General features: G+C 31.9%; 2 protein-coding genes across 2 annotated transcripts; both read right to left on the bottom strand.

Annotated features, from left to right (window-relative positions):
• Positions 1 to 1028: 1028 nt before the first annotated feature.
• LOC145564767 (uncharacterized) lies at positions 1029 to 2241 on the bottom strand. The gene is made up of 2 exons (XM_081624974.1): positions 1728 to 2241; positions 1029 to 1495 (listed from the first exon to the last, which is right to left on the bottom strand). Exons 1-2 carry the CDS (start codon positions 2239 to 2241, stop codon positions 1029 to 1031), a joined length of 981 nt encoding a protein of 326 aa, XP_081481100.1.
• A 7677-nt stretch (positions 2242 to 9918) lies between these two features.
• LOC145564766 (protein ACCELERATED CELL DEATH 6-like) lies at positions 9919 to 15738 on the bottom strand. The gene is made up of 3 exons (XM_081624973.1): positions 15096 to 15738; positions 13204 to 13742; positions 9919 to 10668 (listed from the first exon to the last, which is right to left on the bottom strand). Exons 1-3 carry the CDS (start codon positions 15736 to 15738, stop codon positions 9919 to 9921), a joined length of 1932 nt encoding a protein of 643 aa, XP_081481099.1.
• Position 15739: the final 1 nt, after the last annotated feature.

Below are 15739 nucleotides of genomic sequence, written 5' to 3'. Positions count from 1 at the left end.
CTCATAATTATTTTACAAAGTCTAATTCTCATTCTTACTTCTCTCGTAAAGAGAGCTTCCTTACAAAAAATCTATAAAAACAAGAAATACATTATATAAGTGCTAAAGCAAGTCGATCATAATCAAAAAGAGGAAAATAAAACTTAGCTTTGATCTTTAAAAAATAAAAAGCTAGCTACCTTTTCATAATTTTATGTTTTTTCTTACTACGTACTGAGTATATCTGTGTATGCGTCATGTATTACGTAATTCAATCAACTAAAAAAATCAAACTCTCTTTGTCAGCCCTAATCTTTCACTCTTGCTTCCTACATGTCCATCTACAAAATCTCCACCAACATATTAGTGATAATACTACTTATATTATGTTACATGCACAAATCAAATTAAAATTGCTTGTAATACATAAAACAAATGCAATTGTATATTAGTAGTACATAAGTATATGCTATTCATAAGAGTCAAAAACTACCTATTAAAAGTCATTTTTGTGAGAAACTACCTAATAAAAAAATGTTGTAAGAAACTACATATTAAAATGAAAATGTTGTAAAAGACTACCATTTCACTGGATTTTCACCGTTGACAAATTTTTCCAGCGTTGACCACCTACTTGCCAATCACGTGAACTTTTAAACCTTTATTTTTCTATGCCTCATCAACAATGCCACTTGTCATGTGACCGGCCGAGCATGGTCAACGCCGGAGAAATTAGTCAAAGATGAAATTCGACTAATAATAGCTTTTTTACAACATTATTTGCTTTAATAGGTAGTTTCTTACAACATTTTAATTTTAATAGGTAGTTTCTTACAATATTATTTTTATTAGATAGTTTCTCACAAAAAAATGCTTTTAAAAGTAGTTTCTCACAAAAAGTCTTCTATATATACAAGAATATATACAAGAATATAAGGAAAAAAAAAAAAGATGTAGTATAATACTCGTATTTCGTACATATTATTCAGTATAAGTATATTTATGTAGAATCTAGACATTAAAATAGGTTCGTTCGGAAGTAACATAATCTATTGAGGCTTGATTCCCTTAATAACTTCTACCACTTCATGATTTGAGTTCTTTTTGGCCAATTCCAAAGGTGTAAGTTGATTTTCATCTTTCTTCTTGATAAGGTCCTTACCCTCCTCTAGGCTCAACAAGTACGAGACAACATGCCTCAGCTTGTTGCCGCGTTCTTTGGCCGCAAGGTGCAGTACTGTTCGCCTATGACTATCACCGGCTAGCAAAAATTCACGACTTTTGGAATTGGAATAGAGCTCCTTTAAGACGTCGACATGGCCTCCTAGGCCGGCCTTGTGAAAGGGGTTGGACTTGTCTTTGTTGAGGTAACTTATAGAATTTGGAAATTTTTTGAGAAGGTCACGAACTATGTCAAGATTACCATTTAATGCTGCATATGAAAGAGGAGTTAAACCGTCTTCATTGGGACATTTGATAAGCTCACGCTGAGATTTGAGTATGATTTGTAACAATTCTGGGATTAGACAAAACCAATAACCAACATTAGTACCATGAAACTAAAAATTGCTAATAATATCTACATAAATTTTAAATGTACGTGTTTTAGACATAAGTTGACACAATTTTACCACACTGATATGCAAAGACATAAGTTTGAACATTAATATGATCAAATTTTAGTGAAGAAGACATAAGCTTACATAAATAAGAAAAAATTACTAGTTGAAAAATTTTCATTTAATTACCTTTATTCTTGTATGTAATGGCAACATCAACAATTGACTTTCCTTTCCTTAAATTGTCAAGCACTTTACCATCTTTATTCAGCTCACAAAACATGCCTTCAACCAATTTCATGTGATTGCGATAAACAGCAAGATAAAGAGGAGATATGTTAGAGCTGTTCAAGGCATAGGACCCTTGTGGGTGTACCTCAACCAAGAAGAGCGCCGTCTCCTTGTGGCCATTCTCCACGGCGAGGTGCAAGGGTATGTTACCCTGAGAGTCCTTGTGGGATAATAGCCCCTTGTTCCTACCAACCACCTCTCGGGCTCTTTTGGTATTTCCACAACTTGCTGCCTCGTGGAGCTCTAGGTCGTATATATAGCTAACACCATTAGTTCCGGTACCATGTTGGAAATAACTTGCTCGGTTTCCCCTGGAACCCATATCACAGTCAGTACCAATAATGGTACATACTAGGATGTTGGTGTTTATAACCCGAGGGATTAGGTTGCTTCCGCCTAGGGCTCGAGTCATTTCAATTTGAAGGGAGAAATATTATGTATATATGATGAAAGAAGGTAAATACTAGTTTGATCAAGCGTACGTGTTAATGTATGAAATGATTTTATCCAGATCGAGTTAGAAGGTAATATGTATATGTATAGCAAAGTGGAAGCAAGAAATGTATAAGAAATTACATCAGAATTTCATGTAAACTATAGAACTAAAATGATGGGGTATGTCTAGGACAATATTCAAACCAACTTAATTTGCTTAGTTATATTTTAATACTTTTTAAAAAATGAAAATTAATTTTCTTTACTACTAATGTGAGGATGACTTTGGTTTATATATTGACTTCAACTGCTTCACCGTCCCTTCTTTAATTGCTTAGGACTTGCTAATTAAGGTTTCGTTTACTTTTCAATCAATGAACATTTCCTGGTTGTTCTAGATCTTTAACCACAAAATATTATGAAATTTTGTGCTTATTATCTTATTATGTTAACCTACTACTACTAACAAGATTAGTCTTCAAATTTTTATCACGTTGCATTCACATTTGTAAACCATAGACTTTTTTGCCATTAAAAAAAAATAAAGAAAATTGATGTGAAGATCCGGAGTGATAGATATTATATTTATGATAATATTTGTCACAGATTAGGATAAATATTATGTATATTTTGTATCTTTATCGTATTAGGTTTTCGAACGTGATTGGACTAGTATTGTAAACTCTATATATTTTGATCAATGGTACACACTCCAACTTGAGGAGTTTTCTCGAAATCTAACATGATATCACAGCTTTAGGTTTTTTGTCTTAGCGTACGACCTCCTCCCGCTACGACTGCGGGAGTGTGATAGATATTATATTTATGATAATATTTGTCGCCGATTAGGATAAATATTATGTATATTATGTATCTTTATCGTACTAGGTTTCCGAACGTGATTAGGACTAGTATTGTAAACTCTATATATTTTGATCAATGGTACACACTCCAACTTGAGGAGTTTTCCCGAAATCTAACACAGAGACATTTTTGCTTGATTTTAAACGAGTATATTCTAGTTTATTTATCTTTTAATGCATTATTATGACTTTTACACTAGTATTATATTGTGTTTGTTTATCCAATATTACAACAAATTGAGATTTATTACACATTCCATAATACAACTTTAATTATTAATATCTTTAATTTCTGTAAAAAAAATTATATAAAACTGATTGATATATTGATTGTATGAATCAAGATGAATCTAACTAGATCATAAGGCCATATTTTATCACATATAAATCTCAAGTAAATAGCGTTAAAAGGCCAATTATTGAAATATTGTTAGCGGACTAAAGAAAGTATTTTGTTAGTTCTTTCAAATTTTTGTTGATTTATAAGCAAATGTACTTAGATAATTAAATTCGTTTTAATGCATGTAATGTTTAAATGTAGTGAGTCTTATTTATTTATTTATTCTTTTACAAAAGCGTTGTGAGTAGTGCATGTTTTTAAATACTTGCTTCACTTTTTATTTCTAGCCGTTTTTGAATACTTGCTCTATTTCCTTATTTGGAAACCTTTTACAATATTTAATTCATTTCTCTCAAGTAGTGGACTAAAGGTGGACATGGGCCGTGTCGGCACGTGGGCGACACGGGCCCGGCACTATTCTGGCACGGCACGGCGACCCACTTGTGGGCCGTGGGCCGTGCCGTGAACAAAAAAATTGAAATCCGACACGGGCACGGCGGGCGGCACGGTCGTCGGCCCGTGGGTCGGCACGCCGGCACGGCCCAGCCCGACACATGGCACGGCCCACCAGCCCGGCACATGGAACGGCCCATGCCCACCTTCATTTAATTATATAAACTTATTTAATTAAGTTTATTTATAAAAACTTATTTAATTAATAAATAAATAAGTTTATTTATATAAACTTATTTAATCAAGTTTATATAAAAAATTTATGTTTAAGTTTATATATAAACATAAATTATTTATATAAACTTAATTAAATTAAAGTTGTTAAAAAAAATATATTAACATTAACATAAACACAAATTAATAACATTATTTATATAAACTTAAGTTGTATATTTATCGATTTTTTTTATATACATATATATTTTTTTTAAAAAAATACGGGTTCGCTCGCTGCCCGGCACGGCTCGCCAGGCACGTGGGCTGCCGTGGGCTGGGGTGTGCCAAAAATTTGGCACGGCACGGTACGCCGCGAAGCCGGCACGGCACGAGCCCTACCCAGGCACGGCATGGCACGATGCCCATGTTTATAGTGGATTCAACATAAATCATACTTCCTCCGTTTTTTTAGTTGACACCGTTTGACTTTTACACTATTCATACAACACACTTTGACTCGCTTTTGTGGTTTATATATACAATAAACATATTCACGTGGGATCTTGTTTGAATCGCCCTATAGGGTTTAAGTTAACCCAAAACATCAAGAGTTACCTAGCCCCAACTTGATCTACCATAATTAGGTGTTGTAATCAAAAAATAAAAATAAAATAAAATAAAATAAAAAAAAAAGCTAGAAAGATTAGCAAAGAACAAACAAGAACGTAACCTATAGTTTCTTCAAAAAAAAAAAAGAACGTAACCTATAGATCTATATCGACTACATGGTTCAGTATTAATTTGTTTGTTAAATGTATGTCCGTGGGCAAATGAGAGCAAATTTTAATAATCTAAAGACAAAAAAATGATAACTTAAAGTACGTATTTATATTACATTCCTTAATAGAAAAAAAAAAGGAAAAGACTTTTTAAATAGACCTTGAATTATTACAAAATTAAATGTTAACGCCTATTTTATTGTATTATTTACAATGCCAATAAGTCAAACATGTTTGCCATATAACCTTACTCTAATATGATTGAAAAAGGCTCTACGTATCCGGTGGTTATTTCATACTTAGACAATGTCAACGTAACATTACTTAAGGTTAAGCCATAGTACCATAGCCATACAAAATGATGGAGAATTGGATAGGGTAAACGACCACACAGCTACAACTAGTAAACGCCGTGTAGTCACCGTGTGAAGACCTAAACACAATAAATTAATAATTGAATAATTAACTTGACGAGAGGAAGTCATGCAGTAATCATCATTTCTTTATATTTAATTATTCTAATGTAATAGTCCATACAATTAACATTATTAGATGTAAAATTCTAATTCATTTCATTTTCTTGGCGATTAAGGTACTATAACGAATTATTTCCAATGTGAATGCTTAATACTCCGTATTTATTTGTTTGGAACTTTAATTTTAGTCTAATCTTGTGAAGTTGTGAGTACTAGGTTAAAATAAAATGATAAGGGACATCATTTAAAAAAAGAATCTCATATGAGTTAGACATATAAATGTGGCACGAAGCCTTAAATGGCATGCAAACAGCAAATAAAGCCAACTCAATGTAGCAGATAAGTCAATAGATAGACCAAGTCATGAATTTAGAGAGTTCCCTTGTCTTTGTTTGATCACCAACCAAAATAAAATAGGAAGTACAGAGAAAGTTTAGTTTGATTGTATTAGTATCATTTATTCATAGGTCGACTTAACAATTTAAATTAATGTATGGTTGAGCTTATGTAAAAAAAAAAAAAAAATTATATGCATTGTCTAGACAATTACACAAACATTTCTCATTTCTACTGCTTTGTTTGAAAAATATACATATTACGGAGTACTAATTTATCATATATTCATATCCCTATTATACATAAATTAAAGTATAATTTAATGTGAAATCGCCCAAATCAAAAAAGCTTTTATTTAGACTATATTAAATTATATATTCCTTGTGTTCCAAAATAAATGACCTGTTTGAATTTATTTCGACTATGTATATACTTATAACTTTGACTATATAAGTTTTAAATGACTTATAAAAACATAATTTATAATATAATATGTTGTTGAATAGGTATTACTTCATAATATGTATAAAGTTAAATAATATGAATGATGTATCAATTTTCCACTTTTTTTAATTTAACAATGTTGATATTTAGAGATATTTATCGTTAAAATTGTGTATAGGCAAACGTGATAAAAGATACTCCCTCCGTCCCCAAAACTTCGACCTTTTTGGCCTAATTTTAGTCCCAAAATGATCGACCCATTTGCATTAAAATACCCACTAATTTACAACAATATTTGTGAAAATTAGCTTCCCCATATGAAATTGTTTTTTCATGTATTTTTAATACTTTATCCCTCTACTTTTTTACAAAGCCCATGTAAATTTATATTTTCAATATGTTTTTATTTCTTTTTATTTAAGTTTCTTAATAACCGCAAAATCAACCCAAAAGGGTCGAAGTTTTGGGGCGGGGAGTATATGTCAACTAAAAAAACAAGGGTAGTATTATCATTAAATACTTAATCACTTATATTTAACGTTAAGGTATTGTATTGGCAAGTATGTCAAGTTTGATAATATCAATTACTTTTTAATTTAATTGTTGCATGAAAGCCCTTAAGAGCTTTTTAATTAATTACTAGTTTAAGCTAGAAAGTATAATTTTATACCTTTGAATAGTGGAGCCCTACACAACTCTCTTTGGTGACTTACCTCATAATTTCAATAATGAATGTTCAAATATCTTGAGATATATGTTTTGATGTCATCCCATAACTTAACCAAAAGTAATTCGTTTATAACATCCTAGTCTAATCAATTCCTACTTACTGCTATCAGCATAATTAGGCCTGAAATCCAATTCCAAACATTTTGTTGAATTCACATTCTTCTTATACTATCCGCCATGTATGATGAATTTGAGTTGCAAATTGTCTTAATTTTTATTTTTATAATGACTCTTGACTTCTACAATTCTACTCCATTATGTAGTGTCAATTAATGTCCACAAAAAATTACTAGGAAATGAATAAGATAAACAGACTTTTTTTTTTCTTCTTATATAGATCACTAACACTCACTAACATTAGTCTAAGTGGATTAAGCGAATAGTGCTAAAAGTCAAAATGTGTAACTTCATAAAAATACAGAGGAAGTACTAGAAATTTTTCAAAGGATACGAAATAAATATATAAGCGTTACAAGGCTATTTTTTCAAAATACATAACAAAAGTCACACTTAATTAATCTCCATATCACCAAACTCCATGCTTATATATTAATTAATATTACAATAATAATTCATTTATAACCTTTGCTGATTAGAGCAGGCTAAAAAAACACACACACACGACACAACGGACGACTATGTAAAAAGCAAATAAATAAAATAAAAGTAAAATACATATTTCATCGGTCGCACATCTATCGTAGCATCCAGCCATTCACACTAGGTTAGTTCTTCCTATTAATGCGTGATTCTTTTGATAAGTTGTTCAACTTCACCATTTTTGCTGCTTCTAGCCAAATCCAATGGTGTACAACAATTTTCGTCTCTCTTGTTGATTAACTCCCTACCCTCACGTAGTGTCAACAAGTACGCGGCAACATGTTTCAACCTGTTGCCGCGTTCTTTAGCAGCTACGTGCAATATTGTTTGTGCTTGATTGTCAACGGAGCTTAGAGATGTAGGAAATTTAGAATGGAACATCTCGAGAACCCTAACATGTCCTCCTAGACATGCCTTATGAATCGGGTAGGATTGATGTTTATCTTTGTTGCGAATATAGGTTGTTTTAGGGAAGTTTTCGAGGAAGTAGAGAACTATGTCAACAATACCTTTGGATGCAGCGTACGAAAGAGGAGTTAACCCTTCTTCATCGGTGGACTTAATTAGATCAGGTTGAGCCTCGAGTATAATCCTCAACATTTCTGTGATAACACACATGAACAACCAATTCAACAATATACTTAATTAAGTATATACTTGTAATTTTGTAAATATAAGTTATAATAGTAATAATTAACATATGAATTGATGATCAAGTCAAAACATTGTATAAATTTATTTGTCGAGTTATATATATTTGGAGTACATCAAAATACCTTAATATATGTATATATATAGATCATTTTACTAGGGGTGTCGTATATACCTTGATTTTGACTCGCAATGGCAGCACGTACATCGGCAAGAACGTTATTATTGATGTTACCTCCTCCGTTAGAAGTATTATTGATAATACCTTGATAATTGATATGGTTATTTTGCGATTGCATCAATAGATCAGCGTTATATATCGTTGTGGCGGGATAGACCATGATGGTTGTATTCATGAGCCGTGGGATAAGGTTACATCTCGCGGTGGTGTTCATTATTTCATACACCACAGTTCGAGCACTGTCATGAAAGGGCATTGTTGTGGTGTGGAGTGGGTAGCCCATGAGTTTTAAGATTTCTTCTTTTTCCTTCTCTAAGATCTCCTTTTCTTTCATTGTAATAGGATATCAAAGTCTGTTGTTTTTAAGCTAAGTATGTTAATTATTAGACTTCGGGATTGGATTGGATCGGGCTATTTCAGGGTGGTGCAAGAGATGTTTGATGAAGAATTGAGGGAATGAGGATGGATTGGAGGAGTTTATATAGTGGGGGAGATAGACAATGTATGGGAATCTAGAAATTCAAATAAAGAATTGAAGTCAGAAATGTACATATAATTTCATCAGCAATGCATGTAAATTGCTAGGTTAAGTGAAATGGTTACTTGCCACACGTTCACTTTTTATAATCTGTTGCTTGTAAGTTGTAACTTAGCTTGCTACATAAGGTTTCCTACATTATTTAATTGTTTAGCATTTCCATTACAATCCGGATCATAATTTAAGACATTATAACAACATATTTTCTTGATATTATACTCTGCTTTGACGATTTATACTTAAGGAAAAATATATTCATGTTTAATGTTGTTAGATTCGTTTCGATGTATACTTTAACAATATTTAATTTTTATAATTATACATGTTGCTAATTAAAGATATTAAATAAGTAATTAAAATAATGTATTGACAAGTATAAATTGAGAAATGCATGTTGCAAGTAATATAATTTTTTTTTAAAAAAAAAAAACTGAGGAAATATATCCTTAATTAAATATGAACTTAGCTTGTTGATAAGAAAAATGAAAGTTGTTAATGGTATGTTCCTAAAAGGTTAGAAGGAAATGTCGACATATTTTACAATTGCGGAATAATCACGCTTGAAGTCTTCACAAGGCCAGGCGACTAGTCCACGCTACTCCACTCGGTGTTCAACTATATTGGTGGTAGTAGACTATGTAGTAGTTAGTGTTTAAGGTTTTATTAATCTATGCACTTGGTCGTTTAATTTAATGTTAGGAGGTTAAGACCCCTTTGCTATCCACGTGTATGCATGCAAGTTGTCCCACATTATTGTAAGAAATGAAGAGAAGAGAAAAGATCATTTGGTACGTTAGAGAAGGGGAAAAAAAAAATGAATACCTTATCTGTACCAAATGATCTTTTCTCTTCATTGTTATTATCAATTAATTTTAATATAAAAGTATAAATATTACTAGATTGTTCAGATCAGCCTTGTTCTTTAATTGATATCTTAGATATATATAACATTTAGTTTTTGTCAAACTTTTTACAATAAAACGCACTTTTTAATTTTTATATTAATTAAATTTCTCATAGATATATAGCACTAGCCTATTACATGTTTTTTTTTTTTTTTTTTTTTTTTTTTTTTTTTTTTTTTTTTTTTTTTTTTTTTGTCTTAACACTATTTCCCACCCTTATCCTTCTCACAAGCTAACAACATGAGGGTGAAGGGAACATGACAAATATTACGCAAGATCTTGTTCTTACTACAAGATCTTGGCGAATATAGAGGAATAAAAAAAACTAATAATGCACCTAAGAACATTCCTCCCATGACTAACACCACAAGACCTAGCCAAAACACTAAGGTATGCAACACCACATACAAACCCGACATGAACGCCACCGACATCATGGCTAGGGAAACTCCGAGCAAGGGTAGCGCAAAGTCTAGTGATAACAAGACGAGCCTAAGATCTTCGAGTTGGGCCCATATGAGGGTGACCACTGCAAGGGTGGCGCTATACATGGCAATGGTATTGCTAATCACAAAAACTTGGAATGCACACTCGTGGACTAGGGTGGCCATCCCTTCGTCGGGCTTGTTGTTGCTGTAACCACCAGGGACGGTGAAGCCGGAGGCGAAGGTAATTGTGGCTACTAGGGTGGCTACCACTAGTAGCGTGTGGATTATCTGCTTGTACTTGTTTTTTGGTTTATTATTATTTGGATGAGATCTTCCTAGGTTACTTTGTTGGTTAAGTAACATAAAAGTAGGTGGGGCATTTTGATTATTGTTTATAAGTTGGTGTTGTGCATTAATAGGGCGATTCATGGTAAAGTCTGCTGGCTCAATTATATTTATTTTTAGGCTGTGAAATTCTGGGGCTCTTGGCACACCCGCATACTTCAAGGATAACCATGTCAACCGCTGCAAAATTGAATAATAGGTGAATAAATAATACTTCATCTACATGTGGCTAGAATATACTCGTGCATTAGAGAGTGTTGACAATATATATATATATATATATATATATATATATATATATATATATATATATATATAAATTAAAAAAAAAAAGCTATGTTATGTGATTTTAATTAGATTTGATGTCTTATGAAACTAAATACAAACAAGGGCGGATCTATTTATGTGCACAATGGTGCACGTGACTCACCAGTAAAAAAATAAAATAAAATAAAAATAAAATTGATATTTATTTTTTTTTAAAAAAAAATTATCAAAGAGACTGCTTATTACAGATAGGCGGCCGCTTTGATGTTGCGCTGTGTGCCTGTGTGCGTGGCTTTCCATTAAAGAGACCGGTTATATTTAATAAATGGTCTCTTAAGTCGTCTCACTTTTTTTTTAGTTATTTATATCGTACATTTGTGCAATCAATTTTTATATTTTCCCACAAAGCTTATCAATTAAGTAAAAAATCATAAAGTTAATTTAATGTAATAGTTTTATAGTACTATTGTTTGTAACATGTTATTTGTAGTACTTTCGACTTGTAAGATTGAATTTTTAAGTATTACTTGGTTGTAGTATGAATTTTTGTGTCCTATTTTTGGATTGAAATCAATTTGGTGATTGTAAATTTTATTATAATTTTTGGTTTGAAATTAATTATGAACAAAATTTGGAAAAAAAAAATAATCGTACTTTCATAAGTGATCAATAATTGATGGTGACTCACCATCTCGGAAATCCTGGGCCACTGAATACAAAGTACTTCGTTTGATGTGAATCTGACAAGGATAAGTCGAACTTTTAGGAACGGAATTAATCTTAGAAGTTTTCATTTTCTAAAAATTTAATTTACGTTTCAGTTTTCAAGATGGATAGTCTAAAATTTCAAACTAGGATGAGGGTTTGGTTGGGGTGAAAGTTTGAGAAAATTATTCAAATGATATTGGTATATTGTAACCAATATTGAGTCAATCCCCGTTATCTTTCAAGAATGATGCCATGTCCTTTTTTTTTTTTTTTTTTTTTTTTTTTTTAAATCTTTGGAGTAGTAAATAAGTAAGAAATTAATAGGAAGCATGTATCTTGCTTATGTATTGAAAGGCTTATATATATATAATATCACCTAGCTCATTTCTTGAAAAAAGTTATTTTACCTTTAAATATATATACAAGTATGTTATAGAAATATTTTACCCTAGAATTCTAATTTAAACATAAGATATACATCTAGAGTTCTTATACTTTGTATTATATACATGTTTAATTCATAATCAAAATTTATAGACTATAATATTACCATTATATAATTTCATTTTAAATTTGTGTGAGAGGTAACAGGTACATAATTAACTATATAATTATTGCTACTCTATCAAAAAGAATTGAAATACACTATAAAGTGCTAAAGCAAGTCTTAAAGTGGAAAAGAAATCTTAAAAAGCTAGCCACCCTTTCACATCATTTTATATATTATATAACTTATGTATGCATCACGGATTACGTGATCCAGTCAAATAAAATCAAACTGTTTTTTCTGGCATCCAATCAATATTTATTCATCGTACTTTTCCAATCAACCCTAATCCTCCACTCTTCCTATGTAGACAATTACTACGCTTTTTAAATGACGACTTTGACTGGTTATCGAATTCTATTCAAAAGGGTCAAGAAAGTATTGAAATTTAGAATTTGTGTGTTTTATAAATTAAAGTAAACAATCATTTATATATTTGTAAGAAAAGAATGCATGTAGATTAGTAGTACTTTTTTTCTTCTTTTCTTTGAAACATAGTACTTATAACTATAGTACGGAGTAATATTTAGTTACTTTTCTAGTCCTTAACAATATCAATATAGAACAAAGGGATGTATATTTGGTACGAATTTCTACTAATTTATCTAGTGATATATGAACACTTGATCAATTTTTATTCACCAATGCTAAAATCTTGTATCACATCTCCACATATACCTAAGATGAACCCTACCCTAGACTTGTTATTCAATGTCTCATCACTTCGCCCCTAGACCCAATCCGTTGAACTAGTCTATTACAAACTAAAGTCCTTGTAACAAGAAAAGCCTACATGGTTCTCCGTACATCATTTACCTAAAACTATTAACTTAATTGCATAAAAAAAAAAAAAAAAAAAAAAAATTCCTCCGTCCCATATTAACTGAGACGTTAAACTTTTTTTCACTGTTCATGTATTAATTTTGACTATATTATCTTACTAATATAAAAAAAACATATTTTTTTCATAAAATATGTTGTTTAATAGGTGTTAATATAAAAATTAATAATATAACTATTTTAATAATTTTCAATAAAATTTAATTATGTATAAATAAGGCCAAACTAGTGAATCGACATGTGCGCTAAGTTTGACTGAGTCAGTTATTCTAATACAGAGAAAGTAGTATGGTAATCGAAATGAAGAAAAAAATAACACATAAACAACAACAATTACAATAATTAATCGGTACCTCTTTAAATGAGGGAATTTGATCTCCATAATCCTCAGCAATGTCAAGAGCTGTGAATCCATCCTTATTTTGGAGGGTTAAATTGACCCTATCATCCCAAGTAAAATCATAAACCACCTTAGGATGTTTCCTCTTGGAAGCCAAATGCAAGGGAGTGTTGCCATCTTCATCTTTCATATTGATCATCACTTCAAGTTCCGGTTGCTGCAAGATATGCTTGACAACCTCGGCTCTCCCATTCGCGGCAGCCACGTGAAGGATGTTTTGCCCCTTGTTGTTCAACGTTAGCCTAGCCTTTATTGGCAAACGAAAAAAGAACTCCTTGATTATTTTGATATCACCTCCACTGCAAGCCCAATGGATAGGAAATGAACCAGTTTCGTCGATTTTGTAAGCTTGGTTTCGGAATTCATCGATTATGTATTGAACGCCATCAAGGAAGCCTGTGTAAGCAGCATATGATAGCGGTTTTCTTCCCATTTCATCTGTCTTCTCGTAAAGTAGCTCCCTATATCCTTTAACCATCATTTCCAAGATATCTGCTCAATTTTTCAGAATGTATGAAATACTTATAATTAAATTTGAACATCAAATCGAAATTTTTTAAATGAGTACTACTTCCTCCGTTGATTCTTGGAATGTTGCTTCAAATTATTTGTGGTTAGTTAACTTCTAATGTATAAGGATTATGCTCTACTAAGTAATTAGTTTGTGTTAGTGGAGTTATAATAGTACTCCCGCTGTCCCTAATTTTTTGCCCCATAGCTAATTTTTGAGTCAACTTTTAATAACTTTGACCGTAAATTCTCATTAATGTATAAGAGATAATATAGTCAAGTGGGATCTTGTTGGATTCGTCGAATTATATATTTTATTAATATCAAATTTTTATAATTTTTACACTTATAGATCTTGAGATATATACATTTTAACATGCGTCTCGAAGACTGTAAAAAGTTCAATTGAGAAAAAAAAAGGGACATAGAAAGTAGTAGGTTTAGTGGCCTAGGTTAATGTTAGACGTGATCTAATAATCATGAGATTATGTTCCATAAACTTTTAGCTTAGTTTTGCACTATATGAGATCATGAGTATATGTTACTATGTAATATGATTTTCAATAGATTGAATACAAGTTTACATTATTCTTTCACCTCTCTCATCTTATTATTTATACTTTAAATATTGTTTTATTGTACAAATCATATATACGGGCTAGTGGATTATTCCACTTTCTAGTAGTGTTGCTAGATGTTGACCTTCGGTTCATTATATTCTTAACATTGTTCCAATTTTACTGGTCCAATTTTTAGTTTTTTACTGGCTCATAACGTCCTTAACACATCTATTTTAATCCTTTTTTTCCTAAACCCCTTTTACTTCTTAACCCTACCATCGATATAGCTAGGCCAAATATGGTGGTGGAGGTGTATGCACAGTGTATTGAATATCAAGCCTAAAACCAACGAAATACAAAAAATTGCACTCCAACATAAGAGCTATAACTTAGGGTCTGTTCTGATTGATTGAATTGAGCTAAACTGAACTTATTGAAGCTGAACTGAACTGAATTGAATTGAACTAAATTTTTTTATGAGAGAAAGAAATTAAGGACTGAACTAAACTGAACTTATTGGAGCTGAACTGAACTGAAAATAAGCTGAATAGAACAGGCCCTGAGACGATTTGGTGTTCCTTATATTGGAGTTTACGTTGTTTAAGTTTTTTTTGTTCTTTTGTTTAGTTTTCATGCTACAAGTATATATTTTGTTTTAAGCTGGCATGATATTTATTGGATTGTGCATACGTCTTCACCATCCAATTAATTATAAATCGACTTGACTTGTATTGGGAATTCAAAAAATCATCCACTTGGATAAAAAGTACTGTACCTTTCCTCTTTGCAATAATTGCAGCATGAACAACAGACTTTCCTTCCAATAATTGAGCCAAAGCCTCAGGAAACTCGTCAACTACAGCTTCAGAAAGCATAGATTTAACAAGATCCCAAAACTCTGCTTTAATAGCCAGATAAAGGGGAGAAAACCCCTGCAAATTCAAGTAATAAAATGTTTTTGGGTATTTTTCAAATAAAAACTTAGCCATTTTCTCTTGTTGATTCTCTAATGCTATATGAAGAACAGTATTATTGTCCTTATTTTTTCTCTCCAACAAAGAAATCTCGTTGAACCGATCAGCCCAAAACACTAATCTCTTAACAGCCTCAAACTGGCACGACCGTGCAGCAACATGTATAGGAAGATCACCCTTCGTATTCGGAACACGAAGAAGGTGTCGACATCGTTGGATGATTGTGTTTATCAAGTACAACTGCCCTACACTTGCTGCTAAGTGTAGGATGGTGCTGTTATCCGACTCCCAGACGAGGTTAGAGAAGTCGGAACCTTCATCGAGTTCGTCCCACAAACCATTGGCATCGTTGTTGAGGAGCATTGAGTAGTGGCTGGCATTGATGGAGATTTTTGGTGGAGAAGGTGGTGTGTTGCTGGGATGAGCCTGGAGTTGTGCTGCCATG

Source organism: Chenopodium album, chromosome 10, assembly GCF_948465745.1.
Source record: "Chenopodium album chromosome 10, dcCheAlbu1.1, whole genome shotgun sequence".
NCBI lineage: Eukaryota > Viridiplantae > Streptophyta > Magnoliopsida > Caryophyllales > Amaranthaceae > Chenopodium > Chenopodium album.
The sequence above is the reverse complement of the archived record's forward strand: the minus strand, read 5'-3'. Positions and strand labels throughout refer to the sequence as shown.

Bases quoted from the DNA above. Each gene is read 5' to 3' on its own strand.
- LOC145564767 (XM_081624974.1), bottom strand. From the start codon at position 2,241: ATGACTCGAGCCCTAGGCGGAAGCAACCTAATCCCTCGGGTTATAAAC. The intron at 1,496-1,727 runs GTAATTAAATGA...GTCTAATCCCAG, and splicing joins CATTACATACAAGAATAAAG to AATTGTTACAAATCATACTC.
- LOC145564766 (XM_081624973.1), bottom strand. From the start codon at position 15,738: ATGGCAGCACAACTCCAGGCTCATCCCAGCAACACACCACCTTCTCCA. The intron at 13,743-15,095 runs GTACAGTACTTT...AAAATTGAGCAG, and splicing joins AATTATTGCAAAGAGGAAAG to ATATCTTGGAAATGATGGTT. The intron at 10,669-13,203 runs GTACCGATTAAT...TCAATTTTGCAG, and splicing joins AAATTCCCTCATTTAAAGAG to CGGTTGACATGGTTATCCTT.